Source organism: Diorhabda carinulata, chromosome 8, assembly GCF_026250575.1.
Source record: "Diorhabda carinulata isolate Delta chromosome 8, icDioCari1.1, whole genome shotgun sequence".
Taxonomy (NCBI): Eukaryota; Metazoa; Arthropoda; class Insecta; order Coleoptera; family Chrysomelidae; genus Diorhabda; species Diorhabda carinulata.
This window is the reverse complement of record NC_079467.1, coordinates 3,785,765-3,805,533: the sequence shown is the minus strand read 5'-3', so window position 1 is coordinate 3,805,533 and position 19,769 is coordinate 3,785,765. Positions and strand designations below refer to the sequence as shown.

Here is a 19,769-nt window from a genome sequence, read left to right as displayed (position 1 = left end):
TACTGGTTATAATAATACGTTGTTTCAATAATATATTTGTTTTATATCTGGACTATGTTAAATCAAATGTAAAGAGATCAAAAACATATGAAAAGTGTCTATTCTAAATGTCATGCTAAAAATACTACCCTTAAAACTAGCACTGTGCGTATGGTATACATACTTCCTATTTCCTATCTTTTCCTGCCAGTTTATAACTCCTATTCTGCTTCGGTCATCTTCCACCTCTTTCAACCATTTTGTCTTAGGCTTGCCGCGTCTTTTTCTACCACCTGGACCTTGCATCATATTGAATGCTACAGATTTTGTTCCTTCTCTCCATACATATCCCCTAACGACTTAACACGCTGAGCTTTGATTTTTTTTATAATATTTTCGACTCTCAGTAAATTTTTTCTCGGTTAATTCTTATCCTATATTTCCCTTCACTAACTTTTACTTATTCCAATTTTGTTTCGATTTATTTTTTCCGTTCTTCTCAATTTTTCTTCATAATTTCTTGTTAGTATTATTGTTTCAGCTGAGTACAGTCTTATCATTGTTATTTATTTATTCATCTTCAATTGTTTTGTGAGTAGTTTATTTTTCATCCATTTTCCCATCTCAGTACTCCTATCTCCTCTATTATTGAACATAACTTAAACTTTTCTACTCCCATAAATTCATACTCGCCAACTTTCACCCTTTGACATTGTTTTCCAAATCTTTGTCTCCATTATAGATCTTATTTTGTTTACAAGTACTATATAATCAGTGTGTCAGACAAATGGTTCGTTGCAATTTATATTTCCTCAAAATATTCTAATAGATTTATACTTAGTGGATCATCTAGTTTCATAAAACAACAACAACGACTTTCGCGAAAGAATTTAATTACGTGTTTAATAATCTACTGAACTTTGCACATCTTGAATTTTATTCAAGTCATTGACTACGTGATGACTATGTGATGTAGAATGAAACGTGACGCTCGATCTGAACCTGACCTGAACGATAAGAAACTCGCTCAAACATACAGCGTTGTTCCGACTTAAACAAATTCACCAAGCATTGAGAAAAATACGGAAATTTATTTAATATTCAGTTAATTTTTAGGAGGGGGACAAGTGTCTTGCTTTGCCTCCCATTCCGGCGCCTATGCTGACACGCGTTTTAATATCCATGTTACTGAGATCACTACTCTCTGAAGATGATAATTTAAAATAAACCAGTAAACATAATTTATTCTAAATTATGGAAAAATGTTAAAAAACAAATTAAACCTGTGAGGTTATCAACTTTGTAGTATATCTTTCTATCCTGTTTTTATTTTGAACCAATCTTGGATGGAAGTATCTCATTTTATGTCCAACAGTTTTTTTTTCATATTTGAAAATTCGAACAGCTGAACTAACAAATATTTTTGGAATATTGGTATTTGTGAGGAAATTAACAAAACTATTTTCACGATGTTAGTCCATATTAGGATTCTAGTATGGGATGTATTTCCTATTATGTGTACTTAATGTCTGTCAGGGAAAAAATAGCATTTTTGTTCACAAAAGAATATTCACAACAATTTTATTCAACTATCAGATAAAAATCACAATTATTTGTGTCCATATTTATTTTCATTCCAAACTTACATATGAATCTGAAAAAATATCAACAAATAGTAAAAAGATTTTAAATCAAATATTAAACTACTATACCAACTTTTTTAGGCCTCATAGTCACTTATAATTGATGCAGAAATTTTAAATACATTTAAATAGATGGGACAACTTCTGGGTATATTCATTTTGTAACAAGAAAATGCTGTTTTATTTTCTATTTCATCAAAAAGAATTTCTTTGAAATAGATATGTTTCAGATGGTTTTCTGTATATATATTATACACAATATCCAAAGAGTATATTTCTTATGAGAAAAACGATTTATTTGTGTTTTTGTTTTGTGTATAATATACATAAAATTTTTCTTAGCTTATTTTAAAAGAACTTGTTACTTTTTAGAAAGTATTGCTTGATGTCAAAACTAGAATAAATTTTATTCTTCTGCTTTTTAACCACGATTTTTCTTTTCAAATTGTCATTCGAGACAATTTTATAAATGAAAGTAACATGTTTTTATTAAAAAAATGCTTTATTATTGATTAATGATGCAATAATTATTAAGTGTTCTTTTTGTACAACTTAGTTAACTGTTTTTATGTACCTTGATTATTTTCTTATTGATGATACTTGCAACATCAGAATCTAATAAAATATGTATGTCAGATTGCTTTTTATTATTCATACCTCATAAAAAATCCATTACTTCAAGCGAACGAGTACTTATACTACGAGGGCTGTTACTTAATTTTTGAGATATGGCAACACTGATGTGAATATGTCAAATCTGGCATTGCTTTCATAGAGCTTGACATTTTTTGACAGATATTCATATATATAATACTTCTATATAGACAGTTTCTATAAAGATGTTATTTTGAACAGCCCGCTATTTCGGTAAATGTCACTTTTGAAGCTGTCATTTTTTGACATTTGACAAGTAGAAACTACGCCATTAATGAAAAAGGATCGATACACGCCTCAACAACGCATTGAAATTATTAAAATTCACTATAAAAATGGTGAAAGTTTGGCAGAGACGGTTCGTAAAACTAAAACATTTTTGGGTCGACGTGAAGCACCTTCTCGGACCGCAATACAGAAATTGGTGGAAAAATTTGAGCTGTTGGGACAAGTTAGTGATGTGAAGAATAAAACCCGTGCACGTCGCTCAAGAACAACTGAGAATATTGCTGCTGTAGCCCAAAGTGTTGAAGAAAACTCAGGTTTGTCCATTCCTCGTCGTTCTTTGGAATTAGCCATTCCACAAACGTCATTACACGTCGTGTCTTTGCTGATTGGGTCCTTTAAATGCATGAAAATGATCCAGAGTGTTATTGAAAAATCATCTTAACTGATGAGGCCCATTTCCACCTTGGTAGTTAAGTCATTAAACAAAATTGTCGAATCTGGGGCTCGGAAAACCCAAGAGTTATTGTTGAAAATCCTCTCCATCCTCAACGCGTGACTGTTTTGTTCGATTTATGGTCTGGCGGTGTTATTGGACCTTACTTTTTCGAAAATGAGGCTGGAGCAACATTTACGGTGAATGGATTGCGCTATCGAGAGATGATTAATGATTTTTTATGGCCGGAATTGGATGGTATTGATTTGAACAACGTTTACTTTCAACAAGACTGTGGCGCTAAGTGCCACACAAGCAACGAAACCATCGATCTTTTACGGGAAAAATTTCCGGACCGTGTTATCTCTCGAAGAGGTGATCACAATTGGCCACCGAGATCTTGTGATTTAACACCTTGCGACTTTTTGCTTTGGGGGCACGTGAAAGATAAGGTCTACGCCAACAGTCCAGCATCGATTCAAGACCTCAAAGATGATGGAATTCGTGAGGCTATTGCAATTTGGTTACGGAAAATTTAATGAAAAGGATATGGTCCTGTAAGCGCAGTCGTGGCGGCCATTTAGCTGATGTGTTCCATTATTAACGGCATACCTTCCTCTTTATAATGAAATAAACATCCGATCATTTATCTCAAAAAATGGCATTTTTCTTTGAATATCAAAATAACACCTCTTATTGGAAAACCCCTTATAATAGGTATGTTTTGAAACAAATCAAATCAAAACAGCTGCCGGCACACGTCTTTCGATAACGATGCGATACTGACTAGTACAATAAGAAGAACAACTCTAGATGCCATGCAAAATATAGGTATGCAAACCAGAGTACTTTTTACGTGGGTTGGCCTGATGAATCTGGCCAAGACTTCTTTATATTGTCTGACTTACGTTCCAATGGCAAACCAACCGGACGCTCAGCAATTCAGCTATTGTATCTGGGCCCTATGAAAGACAATAAATTAGTGGCACAAGTATCATTAGCCACCCCACAACGATTATCATGAAACTCTATACATAGACTATTGATATTACGAGAAATCCATTTATCATATCTATTTTATGCGGAAACTTTACTTCCTGAGCTACCGAATGTGGCCATTATCTCAGGAAGGCTAACAGATATCGAACTATGAATAACTTTGTTCTATAGATCTCATCAAGATTTATCTGGACCTAAAATTGGACGACCTAAAGACGAAGCTACTAATCGGGCAAACTTCAAACAATCTTCAAACCCCCGTGTTTGAAGATTAAAATAATGAAATCCCAGAATTAAACACCTTGAATATATTATACAACTAAATAAATATCTATAAACAGAAAACCTATAGAGGTATAAACGTGAAGTTAAAGTAATAAAAATCAAAAGCTTCCGGAAATTGAACTCGACATTTAGGAATTAATATCTAGGTTAAAATCCGCAATCAGATTATAAATGATTTACCTTATTGTAGGATGTATTGTACATGAATCGTAACTTCTTTTTATTTACAAGCTGAAAACAAATACTTAACACTTTTATTCTATATTTTTAACTCAACTGTTTCTAGACTGTAAACAATATTATTTTATGATACCTCTAAAGCTAACATTACAGAATTACGTACAGAAAATCAATAATTACAATATACCTGATCCAATATCGTAGTAGAAAACCTATTACAATAAATCTAATCACAGAAATGGACTTAACCAAAATTAGCTCATTTGTTATTTTTTTTATAGAATCCACCAATATTAGGTGGCTGATAGCTTACTGGTTGAACGTTATAAACAGAAGAAATTATTTTGACTTTTCATAAATTAGATTTGAAAAATAACAGCTGCTTATCTTTACTTATAAACAAAGGTGTTTAAACATATAAGTACGACGAAAATGAGTTACCGATACTGGAATTATTGTGATAGTGACAGTGATTTTTCAGATACAGATTCGAATATATCTTATAAAAAGAAACCTTTCAAACAATTACAATCGGCTCCAGCATCTTCGGCTAATAGAAAATATCCTTATATTGCAGAATATGCAATTTCATCAGATACTTGTAGAGGATGTTGGGAAACTATTCACAGGGGTACTTTACGATTAGGTGTTAATATTCAATCTCTAAAAGAGGATAATAAGATACAATATTGGTATGATTTTCAATGTTTTTTCAATAAACAGAGGCCCAAAAATACTTTTGATATACATAATTTTGAATCTTTATTGCTCAAAGACCAACAAAAAATAAAAAAACGAGTTGGTGTAGCTAATATCAACATTCTTCCAAACACTGTAAATGATAATAAGAAGGGCCAAAAGAGAGGAGGGACTAGTACTAATAAATTGAAACAAAAAGCACTCAAAGATTTTAAAATTCAATATGCCATGTCCGGTAGAGCCATGTGTAGGGGTTGCCATCAAAAAATTCTAAAAGGTGTTGTACGGATTTCAAAAAAATCTTATGATACCGAAGTTGGAAAAAAGTTTGACGGTCAGGATATGTGGCACCATGTTTCTTGTTTTGTCGCAATTAGGAGTGATTTGGGATATTTTGAATCTGCAGATAAATTACCAGGTTTTAGGGAACTTGAAAAAAAAGATCAAGAACTTGTTTTAAAAGAATTGACCGCAGTAGATCCAGATGATCCTGAAATAAAGAAAATAAAAACTGAACCTACCTCAACAGATCCATTAATAAATGAGGAGGAATATAAAGTACAAAATAAACAAATATTCACCTATAAAGAGCAATTAAATAAGTTATCTGATAAAGATTTAACAAATTTACTTACGACTAATAATCAAGTAGTTCCTTCAAATAAAGCTGTTATGGTAGAAAGGCTAGCAGATATTATGACATTTGGTGCTTTACTACCATGTAAAAGTTGTAATGGACAACTTGTTTTTGAAAATGGTGGGTATGTGTGTACTGGCAACATTTCAGAATGGGCCAAATGTGATGTTTCAGAAAAGGAACCCGAAAGGAAACCATTCATAGTTCCAAAAAATCTGACCAAAAAAAAAATCGCTGATTATGTATTTATACCAAGAAAGAGAATAATTAGAACTGAAGCACCGACCAATATTGAAAAAGTGAATTACTATGAGCCGCGTGTGAAAAAGGAGGCTCCACCTCTTTATGAAATGAAATTCGTTATTATAGGCAAACCCCCTAAAGGTACGTTGAAAACCATTTGATGAACGTATGGCTTTATTAATTTTTAATTATAAGCTGGAATTTCTGGAAGAGTTGGGGATATTTATACTGACACTACCACTACAGACATTCATTGGCTTGTAAATTTTATTAAGTTTAGAATTTGGCATTAGGGATTAAGGTAAGAGCACCAATACTTAGGTTAGGTTGGATTTGTTTTTTGAAAATCCCGATTTGTTCGAAAACAATAAGTGATAGGAAATCAAATTCATGAGGAACATACTTCTTCACATTATCTATTTCTTTTTAACATAAAATTTCGAAAAAGAGCTGGGCAGGAAGGACTGGAATCTGCAACTACAGATAAACACAAGACTCTTTAAAAAAAAATGATGAATTTTTATGTTTATTATACTGAAAATGTTTATGGAAAAATACCGTGCAAATTAGAGTTCTTGAAATTAATTGTAAGAGGCACTGAATCTCAAATTTCTATTTCCCATTTCAATGAAAACGTTGTAGCATACAATGGGCACGAGATTTTGGAATTGACTAGATGTATTCTTATAAAAAATTTAACGCTCTATAAAAAGATCCTAACAATTTTTTGATATATGCAATTTTTCAAAAGTTAAGGTTAAATTGGATCCATATTAAATTTCGACATTCTTTTATTTTCCAACTTTGTCAATCGAAAATGGAATTGTTGAAAACGTCGACGAGGCTAAAAAAGTCAAATTTTATTAGATTTTTTTTTAAATAAAGATATTTTGATAAACGCTTTACCTTTTTTTTTGAACAGCAGTTGAGAGGGGCCATAGAAATTTTGCCCAGGGCGCTGATGGTGCTGAAACCGGCACTGTTGACATATTTTTTACCCAATAATTGACATTACTTTTAAAATAATATTTATATATTCTAGTACTTAAAAATCGTCATCGATAATGAAATGTGATTTTTCTAATGTTTGGAATATCTAGACAATATGCCGAAAACCCCTTCAGGAGCACCATTTAAAAAATGCCTTTTATAATGAACCCTGGGAACACAGTGCTAGAATTTTAGAAATGGAGGTGCCGGAACTACAGCCTACCAGGAGACAATCTTCCACAACCTATTCCTTCTACTGCGCAATACGAGGATGGTCCCAGAAGTACCTGTCTTGCCCTAGAGATGGCGGTAGTCGTTTGAAAAATACCACTGTATTAGAAAGTACACAATCTATATAGCGACAAATTGGTCATCGTACGACCTGCGAAGACCAGCATCGTAGAGGTCGACCAAATGAGGAGATGACTCCAGCAGAAATGTTGAAGAAAAAAGAAGTGTGGTACATCGCATATTAATTGAAAATTTGGATATGAAAAAGCTGTGCGCAAGATGGGAGCCGCGTTTGCTCTCAAAGGAACAAAAGCAGCGCCCTGAAAATGTTTCCATCGATTGTTTGGTAATGTTTCCCAGAAATAAAGCCGAATTTTTGCATTGTCTCATGGCTGAAACGTGGCTCCATCACTACACACCCGAAAAAAAAGAACAATCAAAATAATGGTCTGAAGAACCGGCTCCAAAGAAGGCAAAGACCTGCAAGCAAGGTCATGGCGTCGGTTTTTTGAGATGCGCGTATAATAATTTTCATTGACTTTATTGAAAAAGGAAAAACTATCAACAGCGAGTATTATCAAAATTTCTAAGAAAAAAGTGTTGTTTCATCCAGACAAATCACCAGCTCACAAATCTGTTATTGCAATGGCCAGAATTAATTAATTAAAGTTTGAATTGCTACCTCATTCGCCAGATTTAGCCCCCTCGGATTATTTTCTGTTACCAGACTTGAAGCAAATGGTTCGGTGGTCAAATATTTTCCAACAAAGAAAAGGAGATGTATGCATTTGTTCAAGTATACCAATACATCATTATGATTATTATACAGTGTGATTGAATAATGTGATAAAGTTGAGTGCCTCCTTTGAGATATCAGTTTGAACATTTGACGGATTATAGCCATCATTAATCTTCACCCTTTAAAATTATTTGATATCTTACAAGGTGTTCCAGAATGCTGTGTCTTATCAAAGTTACATTATAAAATTAAATTTCTTTATACCTTTTGGATATACTTATTCGTAATAGCTTCTTCCAATTTCTAGGCAAAGTTGAAATAAAAAAACAAGTAGAGGCAATGGGTGGCAAATTGATAACAAAAATTGACGAAAACATAGCTGCAATAATTTCAACTCCCTTAGAAGTTGAAAAGATGAACCAAAGAATGAAAACAGCTGAAGCAAATCAAATTCATATTGTAACCGATGATTTTCTGGATGAATGTAAAAACTATATGGGTAGAATAGCCGAACTTATAATAGAAAAGTGTATCTGTGACTGGGGCACAGATCCAACACCCAGACTTCCCGATCTATCAGCAAAAAAATATAAAAGTGTTTACATAAAATCTATACCTGATAAAGTTAAAATGACAATAAAAGGCGGCGCTGCTGTTGATCCTGTATCCAAACTCGAAAATTGTGCTCATGTTTATGAAGAAGGAATTGACAAGTATACTATAGTTTTAGGATTGACTGACATACAACTTGGAAAGAATAGTTTTCACAAGATACAACTCCTCGAAGCTGATGATCTTAGTTCATATTGGATATTTGAATCTTGGGGAAGGTATTGAATATTTTTATTTTTGTTTATGATTAATAAAGTCAATCAAAATATTGTATCAAATTTAATTTACTACTTCTACTAGTGCTCCTTTCTGAAACCAAATTGCTAGTCTGGTACCAAGTTCTTTAATAGAAGTCACTGCATCTATTCCCTCCAAGAAGACTTTGATTATGGGAACAAGGCTTATTGGTCTGTAGGTTGGAAGTTTTCTGGGTTTATTTATCATAACCTGGGGCTTTATGCTTTTTTTTGTGCGAATTTCGCTTACTGTGAAACCTTTTAATAGTGGTGAAAACTGACATGGGGTTTCTAAGAATGGCTTTTTATTTTCTTTGTGGCTTTGTGGTATTCAGTGTTAAGGATCGTAAAATATAATTTGAAGGATTCATTTCTTGCTGATGATGAGGATGGTTGTACTAAGTTGTTAGTGAGATTTTTTGGATATGTTTTGTCAGTAGCGAAATATCTGTGAAATACCAAGTGGAACAAGATGAAGGTATTAGAAAAATAACATAACTAATATCCATAATAGTCAAAAAAATAGCTGGATTGGACATATATTGAGAACAAATATAGAAAGATTAATGAAAAATATAATGGAGGCTGAAAACACCTTTAGAATACAAAAAGTAATTGGGGAAGATGGCAAAATACAGAAAACAGTGAAGGAAATGGGTACAAAAAGGTACCAGAACCATCAGCTGATACATACATACTATGGGATGATAGGATATTGATTTTAAAAGTCAGTTTCACACAATCAAATTCGTATAGAGTATTATTCAGACTTTTTAACTTCTCATTGATGTAAACTTTTTATTTACAGGAACAATTTTTCCTATTCACATTTCATTTGATATAAAAAATTTTTCAATGAATATTATTATTTTCAGAATTGGTACAAACATTGGTGACAACATTACCAGGTACATGATATCTTTGGACTATGCTAAAAATACATTTACAACATGTTATAAGGAAAAAACTGGCAATCAATGGAAAAACAGAGATAATTTCAAAAAAATGCCTAATAAAATGTATCCCATCGATATCGATTACGCTGAAGATGATCTTCAAAAATTCGAAATTGTTGAATCGCCTTCAACATTACCAACAAAAGTACAAGAATTGATTAGGATGATTTTTGATATCAAGGCAATGCAGAAGCTTATGGTAGAATTTGAATTGGACACACAAAAAATGCCTCTTGGAAAATTAAGTAAAGCTCAAATACAAAAGGCATTTGGTGTATTGAAGGAATTACAAGATTTGATTGCAGCAAATGCAAGAAGAGCTAATTTCATAGACGCATCTAATAGATTCTTCACTTTCATACCCCATTCATTTGGTCTGGGTATTCCAGATGTCTTGGACAATGAAGATGCCATCAAAAAGAAACTAGAAATGTTGAACAGTCTCGAGGAAATTCAATTAGCTTTTAGTTTGATGCAGACATCTAACCAATCTGTGGATAACTGTTATAGTACTTTGAACACAGACATTGTACTATTGGATCCAAATTCAGAAGAATTTGCTATTATTTTAGAGTACGTAAGAAATACGCACGGAGCCACTCACAATTTTAAACTGAATATCGAAGAAGTATTCACGATTAAACGACACGGTGAAGATGTGAGTTTCAATAAGTTCAAAGATATGCCAAATCACAAGTTACTATGGCATGGTTCCCGAGCAACGAATTTTGCAGGTAATATCAGCTAAACTAGAATTTTATGAACTATTTTTTTTTACTATTTTCCTTATTAATGATTTGAATAGTTTGAGATGTGTTAAATGAAAACATAGATTAAAAGACTTCCTAAATACCCATAATTCATAGTTGTGGGCGGCTAGGGAACCGTTGAACACATAGGCTTTTAGATAGACCCGTCGCGCCCCACTTGACGTTACCAGAGGCCTGTCTTTTCAGAAGCCAATCAGGCGCTTTGGCTTGAAGCCTTTGATATCGTTAGGTAAGTTATGAGGTTTACCCAGGTGTTTAAACCGCCCACCAGTGAGTGCAGGACACTCGCAGGTAACGTGGTCTGCGGTTTCGTCCTCTTCCATGCACCAACGGTACTCCGAATCGTCCGTGATGCCCATGGTATGGATGTCTTAGATAGCTGTATCCGGTTAGAGGTCGGATTTTGCGGCTGTTTAATTGGAGCAGTTGTTTGGTGTGAGATGCACGGAGTCTATCTTCGCTTCTATTCATCTCTGTCGAGCCCGCTTTGATAATAAACCGTTCAGAGACACGATGGCAACGCTTTTGGCCATACCAAGGATGGGTTCTGGTCCCATCGGTAGGTTCGCCGATCCCAGTCTGGCGAGTGAGTCCGCTTCGTCATTGCCTTTGTTGCCCGAGTGACCGGACACCCAAACGAGCTGGATTTAGGGATGTAGGGCTTTCTCGCACTCTAGCACTAGCCTGAAGCATCCCTTTTCAGTTGTTATAGCAGATTGTGATTACTGTGTTCCTGTGGCATCGATTGAGTATCGCATTCCATCACAGCGAATATCTAGGCTTGGAAGACGGTGGCGTGTTCTCCAATGTTCATGGAAATATAGTAATTGCAATATCTAGTGAAAAATTAATCCATAGATGTCATAGACCGCCAAACCAGTCTCTTGTTTATTTAGCGTATTTTGTAGTCTCTTATTCAATTTCACTTCACAGAGTTACTTAGCCAATTGCACAGTTTCGCTTGATCTACTGTTCAAAATAAATAGCAGTTTAAAAGTAACCAACTGATTAATATCCTTGCACCATACGATTCCAAACCATAACTTTCTGTTTAGAGAAATTTTGTTAAAAATAGGCATGTCGGTACTAAAACATAACTTAGGGGTTTTTTGGTAGTGTCGCCGGCGTATAGTTTTTTTTTCTTCGAAAGTGCCAAAACGAAAAGTGATAGCCTGTTGCATATTTACTTTTCTCTTTTATTTAATGCACCTTAGCTTGAGTCAAGGACCAAGGTGGCTAGTTCCTTGTGTAATGTATCTACGAGTTAACCAATGATGGTTGACCATATCTTTTGTATTAAAACTACTTTAGAATACTACTTTTCAATAATCCGACGACCATATTCCACTATTAAGACTCGTATCTATTTATAGACCGCGTGTCTAAGGAACACTTGGAGTCAATTAACTATGATGTGGGTCTCCAGTAGGAATGTGTACCATAAATCTTGGTGACTACAATACTTCTCAAGTTAGGTTGCTTAACAGATCCTTATGGTTCCCATCGGGAGGTTAGATCAGGAAGTTAATCACTAGTTCTTGTCATGGAATTTTCAAATGGGAAAATTATTCCATATATTCTGCCAAATTTAAGTTTGCTTGTATCCAGCCGACTGTTTGTTATATAAATACGAACAAATTCTATCAAACTTTCATTTAGAGAAGTAATTTTTCGAGTTATTTAATTTACAATTCTGTCTATCGCTTTCATTACCTCTTGCAAATAAAAAAAATAATTATATGTATGGTCCTTAGAGTCACATCGATATAAAATAAAAGTAATTTGATACGTTAATGGAACTCCAAGTGCCTAAGGAACACTTGGAGTCAATTACCTATGATATGAGTCCCCATTAGGATCGTGAACCATAAATTTTGATGAATACAATAATCCTTAAGTTAGGTAGCTTCACAGATCCTAATGATTCCCATCGGGAGGTTAGATCAGGAAGTTAATCACTAGTTCTTGTCGTAGAATTTTCAAATGGGAAAATTATTCCATATATTTTGCCAAATTTAAGTTTGCTTGTATCCAACCGACTGTTTTCAAGTTGTTTAACTTATAATTCTGTCTACCGCATTTGCAAGTACAAACGACACTGGAAAAGTAAGGTTATGTTTTTGACATGTACCGCATTAAGGAACCTTTTATCTGTAATATAAATATTTATAAAGCGAACGTCAATACAATTGTTCCTTTTTTTTAAGGTATTTTATCTAGAGGTCTTCGTATAGCTCCTCCAGAAGCCCCTTCTAGTGGATACATGTTTGGTAAAGGTATATATTTCGCGGATATGGTATCCAAGTCGGCCCAATACTGTTTTCCACAATCAACTAAAGCGAAAGGTTTATTGTTATTGTGCGACGTCGCACTTGGAAATACATTGGATCTTTTAAAAGCCGAGAATATTACCAAATTACCAAAGGGGATGAATAGTGTCAGAGGTGAGTGTTTTGTTAAAAGTTTTATTCACACCAGCTACAGATACCCTTTAACTATTTTTTATTCTGTAAAAAAGAGAAAAGAAAAGGTTATTAAATATTTATTCGGGGAATGTAAACTCCCAACATGAAGGGATGGTGGGTGAATGTGTTGTTTGGAAACTTGTGGAAACCATCAAAGGTAATAAAGTGATGTTGGCTTGTGATCGGTTCTTCACAAGCGTGAAAATTATGAACTGTATCAATTTCCCTTTTAGTTGGCACATATTTTTCAAACAGGAGAAAGGCTTCAGACTTTGGGAAGAAAATGGAGAAAGGAGTTGCAGAATTTGTTTGCTCAAAGACAGAGATCATTGCCTGCAAATGAAAAGACATCTTAGGAAGTGTTTATTCTTCCAAATAATATTACTATAGTCGAAAGAAAGAGGAAAGATTGTCAAAAAGATGAGGTTAATTGTCCGACGGCCATTACTAGTTATAATGAGATCATGGGTAGGGTAGATCACTCAGACCAGATGGTAATGACATAAACCACAAATCGACCAAATGGTGGTTGAAAGTTTCTTATCGACTTTTGATGATTGTTAAGACTTGAATCGTTTTTGTGGAAATAAAGCAAAAGCCACAAATTTCACTTTTTAACTTCATGGTGCCGAAGAATAACTGGTCGACCCTCAAGTACATCGCAACTTATGCTGAATGTTGGAGACCATCTGCCAGTACAGGGCCAACACAGGCGAAGATGCATCAGGTGCAGCAAAAAGAAACGAGAACGAAGACTTTATGCACAATGTGCAAAGACTGTTTCACGCCATTCCGACATTTAACCTCAGTGGGACCATATGTCCTACCATAAACCCCATACCTGAAAACCTGAAAAATTAAAATAGCTTTGAACAAGGTTTAACTAAGTCATAAATATCGTATCAAGACTATGAGCGTTTCCATAATCTTGAAAAAAACAAATTGGGCTTGAAAGGGTTAATTTGATAATACTGAAACTTTGCTTGATTTCCTGGTTCAAACGTTGCATAAAGTTCGCATAATACGCGCCGCTGATAGTTTCTCCTTTTACAAGATAATCACTGGAAATTATCCCACGCACATCCCAAAGAACTGATTATATGACTGTGCCTGCAAACCTTGCTTTAATCGAAAATGAACTTTGTCAGCGAGCTACTACTAGACAGCTAAATACGACCCGCGCAGCTGTTCTAAGAGTGAGCCAACATTATGAGGAGACTGGATCCTTTCATAGGCGACCTGGAATAGGCAGAAGGTGATTTACAACCGCTCGTGATGACCGCTAGTCAATCTATCGACCTACGAAATTATTATAATGAAATAATCTTTCATCTCCAAGAAGGGGAGTGCTTTCACCCCCGGGGCAAAAGCACTCTTCGGCACAAAGGTTATAAATACTAGTTTCATACCAATTTTCAAGAAAATCGACCTTGATTATCAAAATTCCACAGAAAATAGGCTGGTACCTGGCCTAATAGTTTACAGGGCACACAAGATTATTTTATTTTTGATATAAATCATCTTTTCTACTTATTTTTATTTAAATGAATTCACTGTTCCATCTCGTATTTATAAAAATATCATTTCAGCATTAGGCAAGACTCATCCAGATCCGAGTTATGTGAAAAAAATTGAAGATATCGTAGTGCCTGTAGGTAAAGGAATCCACCAAGCAGCTGCAGAAAAATCACATCTGTTGTACAACGAATACATTGTGTACAATGTGGCACAGGTTAATATCAAGTATTTGGTTAAAGTGAATTTTTAACAGCTATAAGATTGTAATTTCTTATAAGAAGTTCTTAGATTGTTTTCTACAAAAAAAAATTTTTTTGTGCAATTTATCGAATGTGTAAAAGATACTTTCATTCAGTGGAAAACGTTCGACGAGATTAATCTTTTCTATTGAATCTCTATTCTTCATTCCAACGATAGGATATTATACAGTGTGTTTCTAATTTCATGCGACAAAATTCAGAAGATATCACCCTTAAAAAGTGGTGACTGAAAGTGAGTTTCAATTTTTGTAAAATTTCAGTAATGCTAGTAACTTGAAATTCTGTAATTTTCGTGCTAACTACAGGTATTTTTTCAATATTCCTGTTACATTATACGAGGGTGAAATTAGCAACCCTTACTTTATTTCATATAAAAACTTGAAATCTTTATTTTATTTAAAAATATTTTTTATTCTTAACCACTCCTGATTTTTTGTTTTTTGGATTTTGTATGAACCGATTTTATTCATGTACTATTGAGTATGAAAATATTGAAAAAACTGATATGTTTTCATTATTTTCCGAGAAAATTGATGTTTTTTTATGTCCTTAAATTGAACCTTCGATCTAAGCGATTATAACAACTAATGTATGGGTTATATGTAAATAAATAATAGATGATCATTTAACAACGTTTTTATTATAGAAAAAGTTTTATAAAATTAAATTCTACTTCAAAACAAAAAATAAATCTACAAAAACAATGAAAAACGTAATAAATCTTCTAAAGAAAATAAATAATAAACTGTAGGAACGTTGGGTATGGAAATTTAGGAAACCATTTTTGTCTTGATCTAGACACAAGTGCACTTTTCATTTTATACACTTGCTACGGGATTTTCCTTTGGAATCCGGTAATTTGCAGCGCGTTCCTGACCGGCGTCATGAGCTTGAAAGTGACCAACGCTATCTCGAGCTATTGAAGCATGAAAAGTCATCTGCAAAAGGCCACTTCTTCGACTTTACGAAAGTCCGATAATAGCTCATAAGTTGATCTAGTTGATCAACACCTCTCATCGCTTGATTGTACAATTTGACTATTTTAGGCCTCTCAACTATAAATATTTGTTCTATCTTTGACCATCTTTTCACCATATACTTTTTTCCTATACCAATAAAGTTAGATGCTAAGTTGGCTGGCTTGTTATCTAGCCATTTGACCATAGTAGCATCTCTGTTGTGGAATTAGTGTCTGTTATGGTTGTAGTCGATATAGTGAAGTAAGTGGTTGTTGTTGTCGCTTTAATCGCGTCGTAGTAACCTCATGTCTTGTCAAATTTGATATATATAAAAAATTTAGTTAAAAAGTTTGTCAGTCATTGTAATCTTCAATAGTTGCGATTAAATAGTTTCCGTTTCTTCTGTTATGTATGTTTGCTTGTGACCGAACCCGATTTCCCAAACAATCCCCATCGGTACTAGTAATCTCCTCTGCAAAACCTCTAGGCTTATTTTTTATAGCTTTATCACTTACCAATGGTGGTTTTGCAAATCTGTTCACACGAGCTGTGCAAGTAGCTTTAATACCTTTGTGTCGAAGGCGGGACGTTACGAGCTATATAGTTCAACAGAGTTCATTCAAGAAAATTGCAAACTACCCAATCTGGTTATAAGCGCTTTGAAATTTGGCGGTCTTATATTTGACGTTGCATTAATTCAAGATGGCGCTCCAGTCGAAATTATATCACGACTTCATTTGACGCTTCTAGCCAGCGTCGAGCGTCAATATGAAATTACACCTTTACAACGAAATTATGTCATTCGTCGAATTCAGTTATCGTGGCGCTACTGTTAACCTATCGGAAACATGTTGAGCGCTCGCTGTCAAGTGGTAAATGTGGAGGTTATTTTTTCTAGTTCCTTTTCAAACAATTACGAGGTGTATTCATCACTCAGACACTTTTTATGTATATAAAAATTGTCATTACAATTAATGCTGTTCCAATTAATTTTTCTCATCTTCATAAACGAATTTAATTTTTCTTCTAAGAAAGGTTATATATTGACGTTTGATCACAGAACACAGTCGATTTAACAAATTTCACTTCCGCTAAGGAAGTGGTTGATCTATGCTTCCGCTACCTTGCATAAATTAAAAGCACTCCGAAATATGGCATCCACTCTAAAAGGTGTTGAGTTTGTAGCGTACGAATGATTCCACTAGGGTTGTATAACAGTGGCACTACGGTTTCGTCCGCTGAATGTGATCATTCTTATCATATTTTGGTTTTGTTTAAAGGCAGTAAATTACTATAGTAAAATACGGTATTTTTCATTACTGATTAGGATCCGCAATCATCTGAAATGTGATCATAGTTTCCGGAAAGCTCTCATATGTCATTATTCTGACTTTTCAAAAGAATTAGGTTAAGTTTTGTCGATATCACTCGTAAATAAAAGGTTATATTTAATTTAAAAAATTTACATAGTTTTATTAATAATTGGGCAAGTAATATTATCGATCATATTAAAGAAAAAAATAAGTTGTGCGAAAAGCACTGGACAACATTTATGAAATGGTATATTATATTTATGTTGATAGGCTTTAAAGAATCCATGTTATTAAAAAGAATGGTGCATACAAAGTGTAGAGGTGTTTTATACCCCTTTAGTGATGTAAAAAGGTTACAAATAAAAGATGAACAAGTGCATTGGTCCGTTTGTGTAAGTGATTATGATCCTCCAGAATACAATTCAAAAGCTCTTGTGAACAAACCATGGGCAGATCCTCCTATTGAAGACAAAAGTTTTAAACCTAAATGGAACGAACTTGATGGTGATATAAATAGGAAAAGTCACACAGGTTATATATAATTCCATTTACTATATATTTAGAATTTGAATCATATATGATTTCCATCTAGGTACTTATAGAATTGTTAATGGTAGACCACTGAATCCTGAAGGAAGAACGGGTATTAAAGGGAGAGGAATCTTAGGAAAATGGGGACCTAATCATGCAGCAGATCCTATTGTAACTAGATGGAAGATGGAGGGTAATAAAAAAGTTATTAGTAATACCACAAATTTACCAATTTTACAGTTCTGTGCTATACAAAGACATGATTGTAAACAATGGGCTATACCTGGTGGTATGGTAGACGCTGGGGAAAAGGTAAATATCATTTCATTTACTTACTGTAAAAATACAATAATAATTTTATAATGTGAAACAGTTGAAATTGTTACTGCAATGAACTAATTCCAACCTGGATATAACTTCACAACATCAATTTGGTTTTCAACAAAAACGAACAGTGTCTTTAATATTAGGTTCAATGAAACGATGCAATCATATGTTGAGTGCTAACGCTAGGTACTTACTGTATAACAGTTTTGTTGAACCACATATAATGTACCTTATCCCATGCTATGGAAATGACACTGTAGCACTAAATAATAAATTACAGAGTCTGCAAAATAATAACTATATCATCAATTCCTAAACATCGACAAATGAAAAAATTTCAGCAAATAAAACTCATATATAAAATACAAAAAACCTAATAAAAACTGATATTAAATTAAAACAAAATGACCACAATTACAATCTGCAGAACAAAGAAGCACTTAAGCACAATTGTTTAAATATAAAAAAGCACAAAACTCTCCAATATTTGCAAGCATAACTGCATATAACAGTGTTTTTAAGTCCGAAATAGGGGGAAGTGACAAAAATTTGTACAGGGAACTTAAGAAGCGAATTGCTGAATGGTGGACTATGATTTTGTCTTTTAAGTACAGAATTTGTGAAAAAACGCCTGTTTACCTGTTTTAAATGTGTAAACACACACACATCACACACAAAACAATATCTACAGTTCTGTTTGTTAACCGTTCCGTTTAAATGAAACGTCGCTTATTATGGGGTTATTTAAAATCTAAAGTATATTTTAACTACTATTTATACTAGACAATATTGCTGATTTAAAAATTAGGATAAAGAAAGAAATTAACAAAATAACCCCTGAGGTCATACAAAATGTACAAGAATTCCAAAATCGCATCAGTTATAGTCAAGCGAATGGTAGTCATTTTGATCATTTAATTTATCTTAAAAATGAATTTTCTCAGTTATTATTGCACCAAATTCATAAAATTTTATATTGCTGAGCAGAGAACTAAAATCCCTTTCCAACAAGGTGCCACTTGACCCCCTTTCTTATTCAAAGTGTTCGAGGAGGTGCTTATCTCTCCCTCATTGCCATGAATGTTTTTTCTTAATGTAGATCTTGAAATATCTATTTCTGTCAGATAATAGTTTCTCCAATATTTGGAAGATCCTATTTGAAGATAAAAAAAGAGATTTGTTGTATATTGTTAGTAAACGAATATTTTATTATAGGTGAGTGAAACTGTACAACGAGAATTTCGGGAAGAAGCTTTAAATAATTTACAAGTATCCAAAGAACAAGCTGAGGCGGATGAAAAGATGATAAGAAATTTTTTCAAAAATGGAGTTGTAATTTATGAGGGTTATGTAGATGATCCAAGGAATACTGATAATGCTTGGATGGAAACAGTAGCTTATAATTTCCACGATGAAGATGGTTCTCATGTTGGGAAATTAAACCTAACAGCAGGGGATGATGCACAAAACATACAATGGATGGATATTGACCAAAATATTGATTTATATGCTAGTCATTCAAATTTCATTAAAGCTGTTGTTGAAAGATTGAAAAGTCATTGGTGAATTTTTCCTAACTAACTACAAAAAATTTTTAATAAACGTTTTATACAAAATATATTTTATTTATGTTTAAATAATTATATCTCATTTATTTTTACTTATTTGTTTTATAAACTTAATTTCATGCTAGTGCAATATTCCCTACAAAAGTATAGTGTGCAACACATATGGAAACTTTAATAATATGAAATGATTTTTGCACTTATGTCACAATATGTATCATTTATGCTCCAGAAATTGCAGGTGAGGTTTATATTTTTACTTAACCCTTAACCACTAAGAATGGAGTTTTTTTGTTTTTAAATAATGAATAATCTTT

At 33.5% G+C, this 19,769-nt stretch overlaps 3 protein-coding genes across 7 annotated transcripts in view; all 3 read left to right on the top strand.

Moving 5' to 3' along the window:
- LOC130897384 (rap1 GTPase-activating protein 1) overlaps positions 1-2,257 on the top strand; it is an 848,316-nt gene extending 846,059 nt beyond the window's left edge. For all 4 annotated transcript variants that reach the window (XM_057806214.1, XM_057806216.1, XM_057806215.1 and 1 more), the window contains one exon: positions 191-2,257. The gene's annotated coding sequence lies outside the window, so the exon portion shown is untranslated. The remainder of the gene's footprint in view (positions 1-190) is intronic.
- A 2,346-nt stretch (positions 2,258-4,603) lies between these two features.
- On the top strand, positions 4,604-16,536 carry LOC130897383 (poly [ADP-ribose] polymerase-like). The gene is made up of 5 exons (XM_057806213.1): positions 4,604-6,121; positions 8,248-8,770; positions 9,664-10,478; positions 12,722-12,958; positions 14,569-16,536. The coding sequence occupies exons 1-5, from the start codon at positions 4,834-4,836 to the stop codon at positions 14,745-14,747; spliced, it is 3,042 nt and encodes a 1,013-aa protein (XP_057662196.1). The 5' UTR covers positions 4,604-4,833; the 3' UTR covers positions 14,748-16,536.
- Positions 16,537-17,063: 527 nt separating this feature from the next.
- Positions 17,064-19,503, top strand: LOC130897096 (ADP-ribose pyrophosphatase, mitochondrial). Of its 2 annotated transcripts, XM_057805686.1 has the most exons (4): positions 17,064-17,202; positions 17,300-17,560; positions 17,622-17,872; positions 19,103-19,503. In XM_057805686.1, exons 2-4 carry the CDS (start codon positions 17,314-17,316, stop codon positions 19,451-19,453), a joined length of 849 nt encoding a protein of 282 aa, XP_057661669.1. In that variant the 5' UTR covers positions 17,064-17,202; positions 17,300-17,313; the 3' UTR covers positions 19,454-19,503. The 2 variants fall into 2 exon arrangements, with proteins under 2 accessions (XP_057661669.1, XP_057661670.1); XM_057805687.1 differs by having other exon boundaries at positions 17,064-17,560.
- The last annotated feature ends 266 nt before the right edge of the window (positions 19,504-19,769 follow it).